Source organism: Rhinatrema bivittatum, chromosome 1, assembly GCF_901001135.1.
Source record: "Rhinatrema bivittatum chromosome 1, aRhiBiv1.1, whole genome shotgun sequence".
Classification (NCBI taxonomy): Eukaryota; Metazoa; Chordata; class Amphibia; order Gymnophiona; family Rhinatrematidae; genus Rhinatrema; species Rhinatrema bivittatum.
In genome coordinates this window covers 215,442,202-215,458,363 of record NC_042615.1, presented here as the reverse complement: position 1 = coordinate 215,458,363, position 16,162 = coordinate 215,442,202, and the positions used below count along the sequence as shown (strand labels likewise).

At 46.5% G+C, this 16,162-nt stretch overlaps 1 protein-coding gene across 1 annotated transcript in view; it reads left to right on the top strand.

Moving 5' to 3' along the window:
* ABLIM2 (actin binding LIM protein family member 2) overlaps nt 1-16,162 on the top strand; it is a 431,671-nt gene that overhangs the window by 177,116 nt on the left and 238,393 nt on the right. The window contains exon 5 of the mRNA XM_029591702.1: nt 6,077-6,203. Within this exon, the coding sequence (XP_029447562.1) occupies nt 6,077-6,203 (127 nt within the window). The remainder of the gene's footprint in view (nt 1-6,076; nt 6,204-16,162) is intronic.

Here is a 16,162-nt window from a genome sequence, read left to right as displayed (position 1 = left end):
GAGCCAAACAAGGAAAAGACACATGACATACAGCAACCAATCAAAGCTAGAGTACTAGCAGACTAGACGTCCTAAACTGAATGTGATAAAGCAGAACTTCGACAAAGGAAAGGATGCCAGCAGAAGTGATGCCATTCAGTTTCTTTGTTTAAGCCAGATGGGACAAGAGATTGCAGTTCAAATACCCACATTGTTTGCAGCAAAGGAGATGTGTAGAGAAATCCCCCTCCTCTCCCTGGGACAAAAAACCTAAGATCAGAGATGGTGTGTAAATGTTTCTGCCAGTGGGTAGGCATGAGCGTTGCTCTGTAATCCTGGTATGTAATGCTCTTTCAGTTTTTCCCAACGTAGATAAAGGGGCAGGGACATAGAATAACATAAATGACGCCTGTGGAAGAGCAGTCTGAGTAATGCTTTTAAACTATAGGCTTTAGCTGAAATAGGATGGTAAAGATGGAGAAAGAAAAAGGAGAGAGGCGTACTGAGCACTGTTCACAAGGGTAGTGTCCTGACTGTCGTGATGCAGCTGCAGGAGGGAAACAGAGTTCTGAGGAAACCAGGCGGTCCCATAAGTAGCCTCCCCTGTGGAAAGCAAAGCATGATGGAGAGCAAAATATTTAGTGTGGACACGAAATGGGCCAGTATTTACGGATTGTAGAGCAGACCATAGAAATACAATTTGAAAAGGGAAGGACACAGGTTAGTGTATTTGAGGACTTCTCAGGCTGTGGAAGGAACAGCAAATCTCTATTAACGTACGTTTGTATGCATGTTTAATAGGGATGTGAATCGTTTTCCATATCGTCTTAACGATAGAAATCGTGTGGCAGGGCAAGAAAATCGTCTTAGGCACGATTTTTTAGTTAAAAAATCGTTAAAAATCGTTTTTTTTCCGATTAGTGCGCACTAACTCGAGTTAGTGCGCACTAACAGGAGTTAGTGCGCACTAACTGGGAGTTAGTGCGCACTAACTGAAAATGATACAATTTGACACTTTTCAGGTCAGTTAAGGTCAGTTTAGGAATGAATATGTATTCCTATTGGCTGCCCTCTTATTTATTCATGTTACCAAGTTTCCTACCGACAGTATATGGGGGATGGGAAATGGAAACAGTTGGTAGCTTGACAAAACAAGTAATGTGATTAGTCAATGTGACTAGAACTTGTGCCCTAACCCTGATACCAGGGGTATTGTGATCTTCCTGCACACAGTGCCCTATCCCTATTAATACCAGGAGTGTTGTGATCTTCCTGCACACAGTGCCCTATTCCTGATACTGGGGGTGTTGTGATCTTCCTGCACACAGTGCCCTATTCCTGATACCGGGGGTGTTGTGATCTTCTTGCACACATCCCGGTATCAGGGATAGGGCACTGCATGCAGGAAGATCACAACACTCCTGGTATTAATAGGGATAGGGCACTGCATGCAGGAAGATCACAACACTCCTGGTATTAATAGGGATAGGGCACTGCATGCAGGAAGATCACAACACCCCTGGTATCAGGGATAGGGCACTGTGTGCAGGAAGATCACAATACCCCGGAGGAGTGAGGGTCAGGCAGCTCCCCCCTGTCTGTGAAGCCAGCCTCTCACTAGTAATGCAGGGAGGGAGCTGTCTCAGACTTCACCATCCTCCCCCCCCCCCCTTACCCACACACCATTCACTAGCTGGGACATGGGGGAAGTCAGGAGTGAGGGTCAGGCAGCTCCCCCCTGTCTGTGAAGCCAGCCTCTCACTAGTAATGCAGGGAGGGAGCTGTCTCAGACTTCACCATCCACCCCCCCCCCCTCACCCACACACCATTCACTAGCTGGGACATGGGGGAAGTCAGGAGTGAGGGACAGGCAGCTCCCCCCTGTCTGTGAAGCCAGCCTCTCACTAGTAATGCAGGGAGGGAGCTGTCTCAGACTTCACCATCCTCCCCCCCCCCCTCACCCACACACCATTCACTAGCTGGGACATGGGGGAAGTCAGGAGTGAGGGTCAGGCAGCTCCCCCCTGTCTGTGAAGCCAGCCTCTCACTAGTAATGCAGGGAGGGAGCTGTCTCAGACTTCACCATCCTCCCCCCCCCCCCCCTCACCCACACACCATTCACTAGCTGGGACATGGGGGAAGTCAGGAGTGAGGGTCAGGCAGCTCCCCCCTGTCTGTGAAGCCAGCCTCTCACTAGTAATGCAGGGAGGGAGCTGTCTCAGACTTCACCACCCCCCCCCCCCCCTCACCCACACACCATTCACTAGCTGGGACATGGGGGAAGTCAGGAGTGAGGGTCAGGCAGCTCCCCCCCTGTCTGCGAAGCCAGCCTCTCACTAGTAATGCAGGGAGGGAGCTGTCTCAGACTTCACCATCCTCCCCCCCCCCCTCACCCACACACCATTCACTAGCTGGGACATGGGGGAAGTCAGGAGTGAGGGTCAGGCAGCTCCCCCCCCTGTCTGCGAAGCCAGCCTCTCACTAGTAATGCAGGGAGGGAGCTGTCTCAGACTTCACCATCCTCCCCCCCCCCCCTCACCCACACACCATTCACTAGCTGGGACATGGGGGAAGTCAGGAGTGAGGGTCAGGCAGCTCCCCCCTGTCTGTGAAGCCAGCCTCTCACTAGTAATGCAGGGAGGGAGCTGTCTCAGACTTCACCATCCTCCCCCCCCCCCTCACCCACACACCATTCACTAGCTGGGACATGGGGGAAGTCAGGAGTGAGGGTCAGGCAGCTCCCCCCTGTCTGTGAAGCCAGCCTCTCACTAGTAATGCAGGGAGGGAGCTGTCTCAGATTTCACCATCCTCCCCCCCCCCCCTCACCCACACACCATTCACTAGCTGGGACATGGGGGAAGTCAGGAGTGAGGGTCAGGCAGCTCCCCCCCTGTCTGTGAAGCCAGCCTCTCACTAGTAATGCAGGGAGGGAGCTGTTTCAGACTGGTATCAGGGTTAGGGCACTGTGTGCAGGAAGATCACAACACTCCTGGTATTAATAGGGATAGGGCACTGTAAGAGATGACTGTAGTAGATTGAATAAAGATCTGATGTTTCTGCTCTCCTCACACCAAACAAAAACAACACACAAGCAGAGAAGCCCTTCTTACAAAGCTGAGCTAGTGAGTTAAGTAGGAGGAAAAGTAAACATACTGGTGCCAGTGTGGCTACTTAAAAAATACACTTACCAACAATCAATTACATATATTTGAACTGTGTACAGTTCCAGCCAGGACCACCTTTCTAAAATGCACAGTGATTGGCAAATTCAACATGCACTAGCATTTCAGGTGCCTGCTAACAAAAATAATAAACAAACAAGTTCTAGTCAGGTGAGTGTTGATCATTACATTACTTTTTTTGTCAAGCTTCCAACTGTTTCCATTTCACATCCCCCCAACCATATTGGTAACATCAATAGATAAGAGCACAGCCAGCCAATAGGAATACATACATACATATTCATTCCTAAGTGACCTTTACTGACCTGGGAAGTGTGAACACTTTGTTTCATTTTCTGTTGGTGTTCGTTAGTTTCCAGTTCCATTTCCCATCCCCCCAACCATCACCTCAGTGGTAACCTTGGTAACATCAATAGATAAGAGGGCAGCCAGCCAATAGGAACACATATTCATTCCTAACTGACCTTCAGTGACCTGGAAAGTGTTTATTTGTATCATTTTCAGTTAGTGCGCACTAAATCGAGTTAGTGCGCACTAACTCGAGTTAGTGCGCACTAACACGATTTAACGATTTTTAACGATAAATCGTTAGAATTTCTATTGTATCGTGTTCTATAACGATTTAAGACGATATAAACATTATCGGACGATAATTTTAATCGTTGAAAAACGATTCACATCCCTAATGTTTAATAACATGAGAAGGATACGCTCTGGCCTTGAAGCGAGTGATCATACTTGTAGCTTTAGAGATAAAATCTTCCTGAGTGGAACAAAGCCGTCTGAGTCTAAAGAATTGTCCTACAGGGATATTATCAAGCCAGGAATGTGGATGATGGCTCAAGAAATGAAGCAGCATGTTGTATGTAACGAAGCCAGGGGGGAGAAAATGTTTGAAAGAAGAGGGATACCCAAAGGTGAATTCAAAGTGAGACACATAGAGGAAAGCAATGGAGGGTGCCATTGTAGCACCCATTGCTGCCCCTTTGATCTGTTAGTAGTAAATATCAAGGAAGACAAAGATATTGTGTGTAAGGATTAAGCATATGAGAATCACTAGAAAAGATGTAGGGACCTAACACGAAGGTTCCCTCTGATTTAAAGTGTGTTCCATGACTTCAATGGCATCTTCCTGGGCCATGTTAGAATACAGGGATACAACATCCAAAGTGACCAAGAAAAAAGGGAGGGAAATGAATAATATTGTTCCTAATAAAGAAATAAAATGGCTAGTGTCCCATATAATATGATGGAATCTGGGACACAAATGGATGCCAAAAAACAGGTCAACAAATTTAGACAAAGATTCCAAGATAGAATTGATACCAGCCACAATAGGATGGGCTGCTGGATTGACCAAGGATGTATGGACCTTAGGAAGTATTTTGAAGGTGGGTACTACTGGATGTTTCTCAAGAAGAAACTAAAGTAGTGAGAAAAGAGTTTTCTAATGCCACTTGCACGAGAGAGATGATTGTGGAATAGAGTTCTGTAGTAGGGGGCTTTCTGAATAGGGCTTATAATACTGGATGTCTGAAAGCTGTCTGTTGACCTCTGTAATATATGCTGAGCAGTCCAAGATAATAATACTCCCCCCCCCCCCCTCCACTTGCTTAATAATGATACTAGGGTCAGTAGATAGAGATAAAATGGAAAGCTGTTGTACTTTAAAGAGGTTATAAAACTAGTGGACTGGAACAGACTCAAGTTGCATGAGGTCATGCATAATAGCATTCTCAAATGTAGCAATTTGTGAATCCAGGGAGCCCAGAGGGCACCAACTAGATCTCTTAGAAACAATAGAAGGGTCCGATGAAAGCTTTGTTGTGGAAGAAGAAAAAAATAATTTCAATTTAAGTAGGCAGAAAAAATTAGATATATGTGTGTGTTAAAGGTATTATATGAAACTGTTGACACAAATGATAATCCATGTGGTAGGACCTGTAACTCACGTGAGGTAGGTGTCCTGCAAGATAGATTGAATATTGGTAAAGCAATACCACCATTGTTTATTGCCGTATTATCACTAATTGTTGCTGGTAGGACCGTGTGATGCAGACTGGACGTTCTGAATTGCAATGGTGGGTACAGCCACAGGACCAAAGGCACCGCAACAGGGTTATGGACTGGCACAGATCTAAAAAAGGTGCTGCAGAATCTGAGGTAGAAGAAGATTTGGAGCTGACGGACATTGCTCTTCACCCAATGAGTCATCTGAGGAAGATTGATCAATGTAACTTGTTTATGTTTAGGGCATTGGGAAGGAACCATTCAAGGGTATATTGACCCCTTTCAGTCGTCCATTGCATCCCATTGAAATTTCTTGTATTTATTGGCTTTGAGAGCGGAGCAAATCTTCTCAAGGTTTATGCAGAAATCAGTCAACTGAGCAGAAAAAGAATCTGGCAGTAAGTTATTACGTAGACTGTCTAATTATTTGGTAGTTTGTTCCTGCCGTGAAACAGCAAGATTCTTTGTAGTCTCAATAATCAATAACAATCAGTCAAAACTGCATTTATTCAAAATTTTGTTCCACTTGACCAAAAAGTCTGGGTTATCTATATGTAAGTGTGGTTCTTTCAAAATCCGTAGTCCCTGTGGAATCCTCCTGATGAGGCAATATTCAATTAGAGGTAGATTGTAAAAGCTTTGTGTGTGCAAAAACGGTCACATATGCATGTAAGTGGGCCGCGCAGGAGCTTGCACTCCCCTCAGTTGACCCAGACCCCTCACCATGTCATGTTAGATCTAAACAGCAATTTCTGCAGATTTACAGAGTAGCAGTAGATATATACAGCTAAAAATCCACCATGTGCTATGGTGGCCGGTTTTAAAATATGGAGATACACGAATAACTGTTGGCCCCACCCAGGAATGTGAGTGATTATTTAAGCATTGCTTTTTTTGTTTTGCAGATTGTGGAGGCTGCAGTTTAGAAATAAAAAATGGACAGTCGTTGGTAGCTTTGGACAAGCACTGGCACTTTGGCTGCTTTAAATGCAAGACCTGTGGTATGCTTCTGAATGCAGAATACATCAGCAAGTAAGTGGGAAAGGAAGAATGCAAATTCTCCATTCAGAAATAAACTTGTGGATTCACTCCTCTTACCTTTCATATTGAAGTGGTACTAAGTGGTTTTCAGCCAACTTTCTTATTATTTGATAACTTTTCTCCAGTGAAAAAACTGTTGTGCAGTAATGAGCATATCACTTAGCATGCATGCTAAAGGTATTTAGTTTGCAAGTTAAAAAGCAGGCTGCTCATTAATGATTAAATACAGCTGAAAACCTGTGCTAATTTGTGCATGCTAAAAATTAGGTGCAGGCTCATATTGTTTCTTTGTAGCATTTGTAAGTTGCCTTGGTTGCTTTGCAAATGATAGGTTTAAATATTGAAAATAAATAAATAAATACATAGGGGTAGATTTTCAAAGGGTTACTCGTGTAACCCTTTAAAACCTACCCCTGCGCGCGCCAAGCCTATTTTGCATAGGCTCGCTGCGACGCGCGAGCCCTGGGATGCGCGTATGTTCTGGAGCTATGAAAAAGGGGTGGTCCGGGGCGATCCCGAGTCCTCCGGCACAGTGGCTGTGCCGGGGGTTGGTGCGCTGGCAGCTGGCTGGCGTGCGCAAGTTACGCCTGCCAAAGTTCCCTCCGAGGCTGCTCCAATTTTGGAGCGGCCTTGGAGGGAACAGGGAAAGCCATCGGGCCTGCACTAGGGCTCAGTGCATGCAAGGTGCAAAATGCAAAATAGGCTCGGCGTGTGCAGGAGTAGGTTATAAAGGGTTACGCGCATATATTACACACGTAACCCTTTGAAAATCTACCCCATGTGTTGCGAAATTTATCAAAATTAGCAAGCCTTATTAAATTTATTTCCACCTTGGGAGTAGGTGTTAAATGTTATCTTGCCAGCAGTACCAACACATTAACATTTAACGCTGGGGGTAATCCATGTCTTCGGGTACTCCCCTCCACCTTGATCGAAGCAAAGGTCGCTCCAAGGCCTAGCAATCTCCTCCCCCAATCCATAACAGAAGCCCTCCCATGTACAACTGATCCCTTTCACCCTCAATACAAAACAAATACCCCTCTGCAAGCACCTGACTCCCCTCCCACCTCTCTGATCCAAATGAAAGACCCCTCCATGGATATCTGAGCCCTGTCTCACTTCTCTCTCCTCTCTCCCCCTCATAATCCACAACAAAGGCGTACCTAGAGTATTCAGCACCTGGGGTGAATATTTCTTTGGCACCCCCCCCCCCCCCCCCCCACATATATAATTTTAAATTTTCCTAAACATCGATAAAATATTTCGATACAGCAGACACATCAAACAACACCCAATAATTAAAACAAATAAGAATTTTAAAAATCTCCCACTCTATTGTTTTAAGGAATAGAGATTTTCTGTTTTTCCATTGTTGCACTGCATACAAAATCTGGCTTGTGGTTTCCAGTTCAGTTTTTGTGTGCATGTGAGTGAGAGAGAGAGAGAGGAAGCATGTGTGTATGTGAGAGAGAGATGGAAGAAACATGTCTGAGTGTGAGAGAGGTACAGAGAAATTGTATGTGTGTGTGTGCTCCCTCTGTCTTTCACCAAGCACGTATGTATGTGTAAGAGAGAAAGGGAGCATATTGTGTCTGTATGTGCATGCGTGCCCCCATATATAACAGTCTTAGGATTGTACCTCTCTCACACACACTTCCTCTGTGTGTCTCTCTCACACAGACATGCTTTCCTTCATCTCTCTTTCACACACATACAAGCTTCCTCTGTGTCTCTCTCATACACTAACACACACACACATATATACATGCTTCTTTTCTCTCTCTCTCTCTCACACACACACACACACAAAACTGAACTGGAAACCACAAGCCAGATTCTGTATGCAGTGCAACAATGGAAAAGCAGAAAATCACTATTCCTCAAAACAATAGATTCAAGAAATATAAATCAATCAGAATAGTAAAATCATACTACAAAAATATACATTTCAAACAGCTGATGATTAAAATATTCAATAATTAGAAGCTCCTGTACACATGTTTTAAAATTTCCTAAACATTGATAAAATATTTCAAAACAGCAGACATCAAATAATACCCAGTAATTAAAACTAATAAGGATTTTAAAAATACCCCATACCTATCACCCTGAGAATGTCATGAACCGGGGTATACATACACACACACACACAGAGACACAAACAAAATATGTTCCCTCTGTCTCTCACACACATACACACTTGGTGAGAGACAGAGGAAGCTTGAGTGTGTGTGTGTGTGTGTGTGTATGTGTGTGTATGAAAGAGACAGACACACACGTTTCCTCCATCTCTCTCTCACACATACATGCTTCCTCTGTATCTCTCACACAAGATTCCTGTCTCACCCACGCACACACATGCATCCTCTCTCTCATCCCAACCCCCACCCCTGCACACAAGCACCCTCTCATACATGTCTATAGGCACCCTATCATACACACACACAGGCACCCTCTCACATATATGCACACACACATGCACACTCACTCTCTATACTCTCACCATCTCATACACACACACTGGCATCCTCTCATACACACACCTTCTGATACACACCTCTCATGCACACCTATACACTCCCACACACCCCCACACATGATTTTGGGAGATGGCACTATCAGACATGCTTGAATGAGTGAGCATAGTGGGCGGGTGAATGTATAGAGGGTCAGAGATCTCTCAAGGTAGGTTGGTGCCATACCTTTGAGTGTTATGACTAGTGTTGCGGGCATGGACCTTTGGACTGAGTGGGAGTTGGCACTATCTGAAGAGAGGAGGCTTGCAGTCCCCCCTCCCCCATCCCCTGTTGGCTGGCAGAGCTGGCTGTGGCAGAGTCCCAACTGGAGCTTCAACTATACCAGCCCTCGTTCCCTTAGGTTGAGCCCTTGGGTACTAGGACCTGCAGGACTTAGGCGTAGGCCTCTGATAATGAAATGGAAGTCTGTGGAGCTGGTTGGGTTACAGGCCAGGGTCTGGGGCAGGCTGAATTCAGCAGTGGTCAGAGATGGGCAGTGGTTAAAGCAGACAGCATTCAGGCATGGTCTGGAGTCAGGCAGAGGTCGAGGTGGGTTGAGTTCAGTCATGGTTGTTAAACAGGCTGTGGTTGGAGGCAGGCAGCATACAGGCATGGTCATAGGTCAAGCTGTGGTCAGTGGCAGGCAGAGTTTGGGTGTAGTTGTGCCATGCAAGCAGAGGTCAAAACCAGAGTTCCAACTGAGGAGAGAGAGGATGGGAAGGCAGGTAAGAAGGGCAGGAGACACAGAAGACACCGAGGAACTGAAGGCTTACCAAGATGAGGACCTGACAAACAAATGAAGACAGACCATTGGACATACTGAAGGCAAGAACCAGGAACTAAGTAACACAGGAACAGACACAGGAAATTCAGAAACAGACGCTGGAATACAGCAGCAGATGCTGAGGCAACTCACTCTACTTAGAATGTAGAGGATCAATTGTCGAGGGGTCTAGGCAGGGCTGATAAGGGTCTTTTAAGGCATGCATTTCTGACATCATTCGGGGCACTGCAGGGCTTTCCTGTTGTGAGCCCTTTAAGTTATCCTGTGTGGCACGTGCATGCGCCTAAGGCACAGGGAAGTGCAAGAGCAGAGGCGTCTTCCGCAAGAGAACCTGGCAGCTCCTGCCACTTTAGATGTCAGTGTCCTGACCTGTAGGAAGCAGAGGGACATTGTGGTATTGGCAACTCAGCTGGGATTGCACGTAAGAATGGCGGTCCATGGAGGAACCTGCAGACTGCTGTTTGCAACAGTACCGCCCTCTTAAGCCTCCTTTCTGAGGCCTTGGGCTTGCTGGGATACCTAACATAGAAACATAGAAATGAAGGCAGAAAAGGTACAAATGGTCCATCCAGTCTACCCAGCAAGGTTATGGTAGTATCTGCTGCACTGAGCTGGTTACCCCCATGCTTAACAGATTCCCATACCATAAAAGTTGGGCCTTTAAAAATGGCACGGGCCTTCCAGTGCACCTACCATGTGACAGGGGCCGACCAATGGCACCAATAGCCCCTGTCACATGGTAAGAGCAAAGGGCCATCGGCGCCATTTTGATTAGTGGCAGCAGACAGCCCGAGCACGGGAGAATGCTCCTGGGACCCCCCGCTGAACCATCAGGTATTTAAAATGGGGGGGGGGGGGGGTCCGGAGGGTGGAGGGATACTAACAAACTCATTTTAAAGGGTCAGGTTGTGTTTTTAGGTTGTGTCCTTTCTTCCCACCCCCCCATAACGATAAGAAAACCCACTAAATTAATTGTGGGGTTTCCTATCACTATCGGGGACCCCCCCGATATCTGACGATATTGAAAATATCGGACAATATTTTCAATCGTCAGATAAACGATTCACATCCTTATTGGTTACTCCTATCTTTATGCAGCCCAGCATTCTTTTGGCTTTAGCTATTGCCTTGCCACATTGCTTTGCCATCTTCAAATCTCCAGACACTATTACCCCAAGATCCCTCTCTTGGTCGATGCACATCAGTCTTTCATCCCCTATCACATACTTGTGATGAAAGTTCCTTCAGATTGTTACGGGTTTCTTGGCTCGGCTGGTCACTTTTACAACCAAACGATTGGTTTTCTTCCAGAGCTTATGCAATTCCTGGGACTGAAGTTAAGCCATAAACAAAGGAAAGATATCATCTGAACTAATTGGGTGGAGGATGGCCTCTGCCATGAGGGTAGAGCCATCTACTTCCTCTTTAGGTTCTGGACTGGAGAAAGTCTTCCTTTCCTGTTGAAGTAGGGTATGCAGGACTCATATCTATTCATCTCTGTCTTTGATAAGTGCCTTAAAATACTATTTAACAAGATGATTTCCTGTATACTTGTGTTAATGTATTCTGCCTTGAGGCAACTGTTTTAATGTATTTCCGCCCTGGAGGCGACTGTTCAGTTCCTTGTAAACCGGTGCGATATGTATTCTTTACAGGAACATCGGTATATAAAAATAAAAAATAAATAAATAAATGATTCTCTTTTTCCAAGCTTTTCATGGATATTTCTCTTGCTCCGTTTCTTTTGCAATTCGTATGCCACTTTAAGAGAGTTTTCCTGGAGATGCTGCAGAGCGGTTTGCAAACCTCTGGATTCCATGCCTGACATTGAAGGTCTCGGAAGGATGGAGGCCATAATCATTGGGCGAGATGACCCCTGGGAGTCCATACAGGAATCGGTACACCCAGGTTCCCAATGGATAAGTTCTGATGTGGACCAGACAAAATGTAGCTGATGGTGCTGAAGCCATGGTATGCCCAGAATAATCAGGTTCACAGCTCTGGGTAGGACATGGAAGATTATAATCTCCGTGTGTGAGGGACCAACGTGTAACGTAAGGAGTATCATGGACTATGTTGCTTGTTCTGGTAGAGGGTCTCTGTAGACAGATGAGAGTGCTAAGGGTGGCATCGTGGGAATGGTAGGAATTTTGTCTTGCTCAGAAATCTCTTATTGTATAAAGTTTTCCCCGAAACAGGAGGCCATGAAAGCTTGGGTGCAGCAATGTGTGGAAGATTGTTCCAAGATGATAGGCAGGAGGAGCTGGAGTGTCGAGGCAGTGAGTCTTAGATCACCCCCCCCCCCCCCCCAACAAGCTTTGACGGTTGCAGATTCTCCCTTCTCTCAGGACATTGGGACAAGATGTGGCCTCGAGCTGCCGAACATAGGCAGAGACCAAGTTGTCTTCATTGGGTCTTTTCCTCAGGAGCCAGGCAAGACCAGCTCAGTTGCAAGGGTTCTTCTGGAAGAAGAATCAATGGTGTGAAGGCATCAGGAGTAGGCAGGGATTGGAGGTGGTGTCCATATGAAGTCTCTTGATACCTAGCAGCCTTCTCGAGCTCTCTTCCAGAGGCACCTATCTTCTCCATAAGGTAAATGAGTGCCTCTAGAGAGGTGGGAAGCTCACGAGCAGCAAGCTCATCCTTGATCCTAGGCAATATACCTTCCAAAAAAATAGCAAGCAGGCTGTTTCCCTGCCAGTTAAGCACAGAGACCAAGGTCCTGAATTCAGTGGCATAATCTGCGAGGGTTCTGGAACCTTGCCGTAGGTGGAGCGCCTTGAATTGTTCAATAAAAAGTTGCAAGTTGTTCAGCATTGGGTCTGCACACTCCCAGAGGGGAGAGGCCCACACTACGGCTGTTCCATCCAATAGGGAAAGGATGTAGGTAGTTTTAGTCAAATTGTCAGGAAACAATGGGGCTTGTAATGAAAATTGTATGTGGCACTGAGTCAAAATCCCCCAGCATTGCTTGGGTCTTGGCATACCAGGGCAGAACCAGCAGCTGAGGTATGAGCCAGTCAGTTAGTGAAGCCTGCCCTGGTCTCACTACAGATGGAGACGGGTTGGCAGGTATGTTCAAAGTATCCAAACATGCGGCAAGGCAACTACGAGTTCAAAGGCTGTCTATAATGCTTGCAGTTTTTGGACTGGTCCGTAAGGTCCATGGCCTCAACAATCTGTTGTGGGCATGGACCCGTTAGACCGAGGGGGAGTTAGCACTACCTGAAGAGAGGAGCCCTGCAGGTCCCCCATGTTGGCTGGCAGAGTTGGCTGTGGCAGAGACCCAACTGGAGCTTCATCTATACCAGTCCTCGTTCCCCTTAGGTTGAGCCCTTGGGTGCCAGGGCTGGCAGACATCTGATGATGAGATGGAATTCTGTGGAGCTGGTCGGGTCACAGGCCAGGGCCCAGGAATAGGCTGAATTCAGCAGTGATCGAAGATGGATGGTGGTCAAGGCAGGCAGTGTTCAAGCGTGGTCTGGAGTCAGGCAGAGGTCAAGACAGGCTAAGTTCAGGCATGGTTGTTAAACAGGCAGTGGACAGAGGTAGGCAGAGTACAGGCATTGACATAGGTTAAGCTGTTGCAGAGTTTGGGCATAGTCAGTCATGTCAAGGAAGCAGGGGTCAAAACCAGAGATACGTTTGAGGAGAGAGACAGGACGGGAAACAGGTAGGGAGGCACAGAGCAGCACAGACGGGCAGGAGACACAGAAGATACCAAGGAACTGAAGACTGACCAAGACAAGGATCTGACAAAAAGCTGAAGACAGACCACTGGACATACTGAAGGCAAGGACCAGGAACTCAGTAACACAGTAACACAGGAACAGATGCTGGAACACAGGAACAAATGCTGAGGCAACTCACTCTACTTAGAAAGTACTAGACCTATTGCTGAGGTGTCGAGGCAGACCTCATAAGGGCCTTTTAAAGCCAGCATTTCTGATGACATTCAGGGGCACCACAGGGATTTCCCATTGTGGACCCTTTAAGTTATCCTGTGTCGCTCTTTTGCCTAGGGCACAGAGAAATGTAAGAACAGTAGCATCTACTGCAAGAGAACCCGGTGGCTCCTGCCACATTAGTAATTTGATTCTCAACCTATAGGAAGCAGTGGGACATCGCGGCATTGGTGGCCAGGTTGAGGCTGGAGGTAAGAACGGTAGTCCATGGGGGAACCCACGGACCACTGATTACAACTAACAATTTGAATTTTGTGCAATAATGAGTCAGGAGCATGTGAAGGATTTTCACAATAGGGGTAATGTGATTACATTTCTTTGTCATTGTTATCACAGCTGTCTGTTTGGTTGCCAAGATTCTTTCTCTAAATGACTTAAAGTGCATTCCACTAGGGCTCAGGCACTAGAGTGGGTGGAGCCTTGATTATCATACCCGGCTGAGTTTTCCCGGGCAGTGATATGGTCTTTCTTGCATACCTTTCCAAGCTATCTGCCTGTAAATTTGGGCTCCGCAGGGCACAGCTTTCATGCATATAGTCTCAACTGGACCATGGGTAGACGCCCACTCTGTTTGGGAGTAGCTTTGGTACATCCCACTTGTAGGGATTGGCCTGCCTGAGTGCAGAGGAAGGAGAAATTAGGGATGTGCATTCATTTCAAATGGATTTTAAAAGCATGAAGAATAAGGGAAATTTGTTTTATTTGGGGGGCCCTGAAATGAAGCAGGGATCCCCTGAATGAAATGAACCTTATTTGTTGCATTAGTTTGAAATGAATGCATCAGGACTAAGTCTGGGCCTGAAGCTGGGGCCTCGCCTAAAGTCTAGGCCGAGGCCCAAAGTAGGGGCTGCAACCTAGATCAGCACCGGCACCTTGGCCTAGGCCTAGGCCCGAATCCAGGGCCTTGCCTAGGGCATAGACCAAGGCCCAAAGTAGGGGCTGCGGCCTGGGCCCAAGCGCAATGCCAGGGTCTCTTGCCTGATCTGTCAAGGATATCCGATGGCAAAGCTTGGCCTTGGGTCCCGGAGGGTGGGTGCCAATGCCTGGGCCTCAACCTAGGCTGCAGCCCGGACCTAGGCCCGATGTCACAACCCAGCTCGGAGGCCAGGTCCCAATGCCGGGGCCGGGGCCCGGATCCAGGCTCGATGCCACAACCAACCCAGAGGCTGACTCCTGATGCCTGTGCCTCATCCTAAGCTGGAGCCTGGACCCAGGCCTGATGCCACAACCCGGCCCGGAGGTTGGGTCCTGATGCCAGGGCCACGGCCCGAACCCAGGCCTGAGGCTGACGATTTTTGCCTTTGGTTTGCTCTTTAGGTGTGGATGTTTCAGGGTGTTGTTCCTGCTATTCGTTGGAGAACTGGTAAGTGTTAACCGAACCCTCAGTTTAGTGAACATTAATTCTTTGATCTGCACTCAGTGTTCACTATTGGTTAGGAGCATGAGTGACTGATTGTTAATAATCATTTCAAGTATAATCAGTTTGTCCACAGTTTGGCTTTTCAGAGAATATTGACAGGCTGATATTGGGGCAGAGCTATATATCCGTGACATCAGCTTTTATTCCAACTCCATCTGCTGGTAGAGGTGCATAACCCACTTGTGGGGATTAGCCTGTCTTCCTTAGAGGAAAGGAAATTATCAGGTAACTAGTAATTTCTCCTTGCATGCAACCACAGATTTTTCAAGCCGCACATTTCTCTCGGATTCAGAAAGGGGTGTGGTCTGGGCGGGATGTGGGTGTTTCAGAGCTGGATCAAAAGATGTGCAAGTCCAGTGTTGTGTAACTTTACTTCCGCTCTGGAGAAGGTATAACTTAAAAAATATATTTCTGAGGGATTTAAAGCTATTAAACCAGGGGGTTTGGAACACCTAGCTCTACACTGGGCGAACTGTTGAAATTGGTCATGGCATGGACATGCGGAGATTATAAACACACTTAAATGGCTCAGACCTGGATGTGTGCAGCTGTGCGCTTCCAGTTGCAAACTAGGGCACACACAAACACGCCCCTATGCTATTTTATAATATCCGTGCATATGTACATGTATATTATAAAATAGCCGTGTCACTGGGAGTGCACCAATGCATACATGTCAATGTGCAGCTGCGCACTCCTTTGAATGTTACCATCCTTGTGAGCATGTTGGCTTCACTGGAAGTTATGAGAATTTTATTTGGTCCAAATTTCTCATTTACATATGATACATATAGTGGGTAATTCTGAAAGGCTTTTACCCAGAAAAAATGGTATTTACTCAAGTAAAATGGCACAACTGAAAAACTGTCCTCTTCAAATGCAGCTGAAAGGATGCATGGGTTGTAAAGTGTGCAGTAAAAGGAGGCGTTCTTGAGTGAGCATGGTTAAGGTGGGGGAAGAAACAGGTGCATGTGTACCAATTTTCAAATATAAGCGCACTTCCACCATTCTGCACAAATAGGATTTGCAAAGTACATAGATGCTTTCAACACACGCACTTTGCACTTGTTCATTTTCAAAGAGAAATAACGCCAGTAACTGAAAGAACATGCCTTAAAAGTGCTGGTGTAGTTTTGAATGATGTAGGCCATTTGAAAATTGCCCTCATAATCAGGCCCATTTTAAAAGCCCTACGTGCCCCAAAGTAGGGAGATACGCGCCCAAGTTGAGCCGTCGCGCGCCGTGTGGATTTTAAAAGGCACCCA